Here is a 6,352-nt window from a genome sequence, read left to right on the forward strand (position 1 = left end):
ATTTACAAGCTAAAATATAAGATAAGAATCTCCCATCTTTTCTGTTTTCTGAGATATTAATATATTTATTGAATCCACCAAAGTGGTGCCACCCACCTCTTACATTTTTTAAAATGCTTACTTGCACCTGCTTCACCCAGTGATATGTGCATAATCAATCAAAAGCTCAGAATGTCCCCATAGTGGTTTTCTTGGCATCTGCAAATTATTTTTGTGGGAAAATCTTTCTTTTCAAGCTAGATTCCAAGTGGTAAGGTAAGACATTAGTGAGCTAAAAATCAATTTTTTTAAACCCAAATACAGCTTAGTTACTAATCTTGGTAAATTACAGTGGAATTTTGTGGTATTGATATAGTAGTTTATGACTTTTGTTATTTAAAAATGTATATATAAAACCTAAAAAAAATTATATTGTTTTACATCTTCCATGTGTGAAATGAGTCTTAGCAAGCTACAAGAAGCAGCAAACTTTGTAACTAGAAGAAATAATTGTTTTCTATACTTCTGTATTTACTGTTCTATGTTTTAAGAAAACTGGAATTTAAGAACTTATTTATAAATAGTAATAATGTATATACATATATAATGTAACAGAAATGTGACTGGGGCTAGAACAAGGGGTCTCTCTGCAATGAGAAGTGGGGCTGGGGTGTTTCCAGAAAGCTGTGCTTTTCACCCCCACATTCTTTTTGATACATAACAATCTCTAAATGGAATATGGATACATCTAATTAATCATTCTTATAAATATATATGTACATTTCTTTCACAATTCCTACTCTTGCAGTTGCATGAACCCGAGGAATCTGATGGCTGAGTAGATGAAACTAACTCCATATACAACTATGATGTAGCACTCACACACACCCTACTCCCATAGCAGATAAGGGGCCCATAGAGACTGATGGTCAAGTAGTGATTATATAAGTATTCATACTGACATTGCAATACAATGCCTTCCTCTCTTTCAGCTGACCTGGGGCTACTAGTGATTGAGGAGGTGTGCACAGATATTTTTCACATGTGCCCTTCTGGTGGTAGATTAGGTGAGTGCACAAGGTATGGTCTGAATGAGCTTCAACCTTACTACACATATTGGCCATCTGATGGCTTGTATGCAAGCATACATACTCCACCCATCCTTGTGAAGCATTGTGGGATTTTAGCCTCTTATCTTTCTATACACAGGCAAAGAGTATACCCTAGGTGAGATGAGATATGGTCTCCTATGGGTGTGCCCTATGGATTGACCCCTGTCACACTCCATGGGCTTCTTTAGAAGCTTTCAGAACATTATTCATCTAGCTAATTTTTGCATCAATCCCTCCACCATCTTGACATGGGATTCTAGATATCTGTGTATGGGTATGAGTATTATTTTTGGAAGTTGACATTTTCCTTAACTGAAAATGTATTTCTGATAAATACTCATCACCGTACATGTACCTGCCCATCCTCTGCACTTTCCCAGTGCATCTTTCATTACTGCCTTGTCAAAGAATGAGGATTCTTGCAAGCAAATGCAGAGGGAGGATTTGCTCAAGGAGGTGTGTCACACTCTTGTTGGTGGAAGGTTTTGCTGCATGATACATCATCATGTAGTAACACATATTCACATGGACATGTGAATTTAGATGGGAGTTTCACAAGGCTGTTGGTATATAAATCTTTCAGAAGATATGTGTGACTTCAAGAGGAAAATAGCTATTTATGTATGGAAGTGAGCATCTATCAGAAATACATTTTCAGGTAAGGAAAATGTTAATGTTGCCAGCCATTGCTTTACCTCTCGTCAGCAGTTCTACTACTAAGACTGAAGTCTTGGAGGGTTGTAGAAAATCAAGAGAATTGGTAAAAGGATATCAGCAAAACCAAAAAGATGTATGAGAAAAAATTTTCTGAAAATGTTAAAACTAACAGCAAAGATATAAAAATATAAGTATAAACATGATGTTAAAATAGGAAATAGGTCTTGGAAGAATGTTGAAAGAAGAGTTATTATGGATGATTATGGGACAGTTTACATGCTGAATTTTTCTTCAGTTTCATTGTAGAAGATGTGAACAATATTCCAGATTCTGAGATATTACTTGTAGGAAATATGATGGATGTACATAAACTTAATTATTAGCCTTGAAACTGTTAGAGAAAAATTGAGAAGTTTAAAAATATTAAGGCTATTGAGCCAGATAATAATTTCCCAAGGGTATTAAAAGATGTTAAGAATTGCAAAAGAGGCCCCTTACTAAACTTTTTTGTGAGGCTGGGTAGTAAGCAGGTACTAGAAGACTGGCTAATTTTACACCTACTTTTAAAATAGGTAACAAGCATCGTCCAGGTATTTATAAGCCAATTACTCTTACACCTGTAGTGATAAACAGTTCAGAAAGATTGATTAACCCTTTCCCTATGGGTAGGTCAAAGTGAGCATGTTACTACCTGTTAAGAATTACATTCAAAATTTAATTAGAGTGCTTTATTATCAATGTAAACATATACATTTGGCATCAGAATATAATTAATAAATCAAATTTTAATTTTATATAAGTTGTATGTTTTAAATCTTATAAGGATATATTTTAAAAAATCCTCAATCTCTCTTACTATGAAAATTTACTCTCTGGATATCTCCTCTTTAATTTTATTTACCACCCCTATGAAAAGTATGGAATTTAATGTAAATTATTTATTGTAATATAGATATTACGAAAGCAAGGTATAATTTTATAGCCTTCAAACTTATTTCTTTACAGAGCCATAAACTAGAATATCAGACTCACATGCCATACATGCCTCTTTATCATAAATTGCCAGTAGTTCTCTCAGATGGTTTATACTACATTATTTATAATCAATAGAAAGCCAGAGTTTTAAAGTATATTACTCTTGTCTATTTCACCATCAATATGAAACTTTTTCTCATGGTATTCATATTGAAAGCTTAGCTGAATTTTTAAAGGCTCTTATCCCATCATTAGAAAGCCAGATAAATGATGATAATTATATGACATTGTTTACTTTGTGCATGCTATTATTCTGTGTTCTTAGGTGCATTATTAAATAAAAATTTAGTACAGTATCATTAGTATAAAAAAGTAGGGTTCCATTTCATCCACAGTAAGAAAAAAAAAGACCCAGGTAAGTACTATATTTCATGTTTTTCATGTGTATTCTTTATTTATTATAAAATATCTAAAATGTAAATACTAGAAACTTATTAGATTATGTAAGGTTAAATTAGGTAAGATAAAAAATTAATTCTTCATAAGATATGTTTACGAGCAACTCATGCTCTACATAAATCGATACGGTAATGTGAGCTACATGTTTACTGAGTGATTTAAAACTTGTGTGATGGGATTTTTAGTTAGACAGGGTTCAAAAGGCAACTAACCGGTAAAGTTAATTATAAACAGATGTACACTGTTATGAGGTTTAATCTATTTAGGATAAGCAATTGTAGTTTCATGTTACAATTTGCAGTCATTTTAGAAGATAAAAAGAGTATCTTAGATTTATTTCTTATTTGTTTCTGGTGGTTATGAGTTCGTTCAGAGGTATAGAGTTAGGGTAGAGAAAATAACAGATAGAATATAAAGTTTTAATAAAAAAAATGGTATTTAGTTAGGAGGTTTTTAGAGAGTGTGCAAATGAAATTTGGAAATTTTCAGATAAAGAAAAGTATTTTAATTTTTACATGAAACTCACTTTACACTTTGAGCAATCAACACTCTTGACTCCATATATTTACAGACACATATTTAGTAAAAATACTTAAATGAAAAAATCTCGTTTTTGTTACAAAAGACTTGTAATATTTGCTGAAAGCTTGCCAAATTTCATGAAGATACATAAAGCATATTAAAAGTTATAGTATGGAAACTGATAATCGCTTTGGGGTCACAAATTTGGTTGAATCAACAAACCCAAAGTGAGAGATTTAAAGATACTTTTCAAACCCACCTAGCAGTGTTTGCAATTTTGCTGGACAGTCAGTATAATTTCACATGGAGAAACTTGTCTTACAAATTTGACATTCTTCAAAGATACCACTGCTTATGTTGATGAGGTTATAGGTGTGGATTTAGTATATGGGAATTTTTAGAAGGCTTTTGACAAAGTGCCACGTAAAAGACTAGTATGAAAGAAAAGTTAGCTTAATGGATTAAGGGTTAGTTATATGAGAAGCAAAGGATTGTAATAAATTATGTTTAAACAGGTAGTTGCAAGTGGGACACATGAGGGCTCTGTGCTGCCAACTAAGCTAACACAGTTTGTTTTCCAAGGAGTAAATGAAGTTTAAGTTATTAATTTTAAAAAAATAGAATTTCTGAGGAATGCTTAAAAATATAATGATGAATCTCTAATGCAAAAGAGTTAAAAAGTTAAAGAGGTTTCTTACTGTGGCATTTGAGAAAATGGATTTTTTTTAAGTTGGAAAGCCTTTCATATCTGCATCTTCATAAATACTATTACAAGTTCTATCTTCTCTCAGAGTTCACACAGGTTCTTGAAATCCTGGAAAAATGGTTGTTTTTAAGTCATAGTTATGGAAAACTCTGAAATTTAAGTTTCATTACAAATTCCCCATGAAATAATTGGTTTAATTAAATAAAATTAAACAAATGAAAAATGTTGGTTATGAGAATTAGTTTATTTACACTTCTTCTTAGCCATTGGTGAATCTTATGCCTGGTGACACTCAACACTATTGCAGTTTCCAATGGCAGCATTTGCGATGCAATGAGAGGAAAATGTAGGATTTGGAGTCCAGGAGATATTAGTATATATCATTGAAATAGTTTTGCAGTTTTCTTTTGTAAAGTCAGTATGAGCTTTTCTCAGTGTAAAAAAAAAAAAAAGAACTTTGAGTTCATCGTGAACATGTGAAAGTATGCAGATTCAGTAGCTGTGTAATGTATATATTATAAATTAAACAAGAGGTGTAGATATTGAAGTCTGGCTGTAGATTTTTCTCAAATGTTGAGGTTAAATTAAATATTGAATGATTTTAGATGTAAAGTGAACGTACATTGTTTTTGTTTTGTAGCGGAACTGCTCTTTAATACAGCTATGACCATACTGAACACAACAAAACCTGATATGAAGAGGTATGTATTAAAATGATTGACTTTTTAGTGCATGCTTCAAGACATCTTCCTTCTTTTTCAGCTTAGTTTCGATTGGATATAGTTATCTTTATATATATACATATAAAATTTTGTATGATGCTAGCCTCCACTACTACTGATGTTAGCCTATACAATAAGATAGTCACCCTTTTAAAAAAAATATAACTTAAATAGAGCATAGTCTCCATTTTCCAAATCTTAAACTTGTTTTTAAGTCAATCCCCAGGTAATCTTGTAAACATCAATAAGATCCCCTCTACTCCATCTTTATTCAAGACAGAATAAGAGGTCTTAATCTATCCATTCCTGAAATCATCCTGGTAGCCCTCCTCTGAACCATTTCCAACAAGTTAATATATTTACTTACATAAGGAGACTAAAACTGTACTGTAACAGGTGGCTGGTATGTGTAGTTATTGGGTTTGACTCCACACAAGTTATAAATGAATTTATTTAAATCCAGGTTATGCAGTATGGATTAAGCACACAAACCACCAACTCGAGGAATTTATGTATGGAATAAAGAATCCCACTCAGAGGTGGCTGTAATATAAAAACAAAATAATTTTTATTACAGGTTATGGATAAATTCCTCCACATTAAAATTATCTTGAAATAGTTCAGAATCAAACTTATCAAATCCTACATTTTGGATACTGATATGGACATTACATTGAACAGGTTATCTACCAAAATAATATGAGAAATTCCTTGTGTCATAGTTTCTGTTATACAAGTGCAATAGTAATTCCTCCAATATATCTCTCAATATATATCAGTTATATCTTTTATTAATCTTGCTAAATGTTAAGCACAATTATATTTAGTATTTTCCCTTTAGACATTACACATCATTACACAGGTATGCTGCAGACTAGATAGGAGATAGCATTATTATACTTATAAAGAGTTTGTGTGATGAATCTCCTCAATGATTTATAAAACAGCCGTGCTGACTGCTAAATTATATCTGGTCCATAGTAGGTCTGGAGTGAGATGTCTCCAGGTTTGAAAACAATATTTTATACATATTTTTCCATGTCATTACAATTTCTCAATAAGTGCAGTGGATCTACTTCTGCAAGTAGTTACTTCAACTTAATTGGTACAAATGGCATCTTTCACCAAGCAACAACTATAACCAACTTAATTGGTACAAATGGCATATTTCACCAAGCAACAACTATAACCAACTTAATTGGTACAAATGGCATATTTCA

General features: G+C 32.0%; 1 protein-coding gene across 1 annotated transcript in view; it reads left to right on the forward strand.

The window, feature by feature from the left end:
• LOC106459015 (protein sel-1 homolog 1-like) overlaps positions 1 to 6,352 on the forward strand; it is a 158,103-nt gene that overhangs the window by 27,826 nt on the left and 123,925 nt on the right. The window contains exon 3 of the mRNA XM_022385395.1: positions 5,051 to 5,111. Within this exon, the coding sequence (XP_022241103.1) occupies positions 5,051 to 5,111 (61 nt within the window). The remainder of the gene's footprint in view (positions 1 to 5,050; positions 5,112 to 6,352) is intronic.

This window comes from Limulus polyphemus, unplaced genomic scaffold (genome assembly GCF_000517525.1).
Source record: "Limulus polyphemus unplaced genomic scaffold, Limulus_polyphemus-2.1.2 Scaffold547, whole genome shotgun sequence".
Classification (NCBI taxonomy): domain Eukaryota; kingdom Metazoa; phylum Arthropoda; class Merostomata; order Xiphosura; family Limulidae; genus Limulus; species Limulus polyphemus.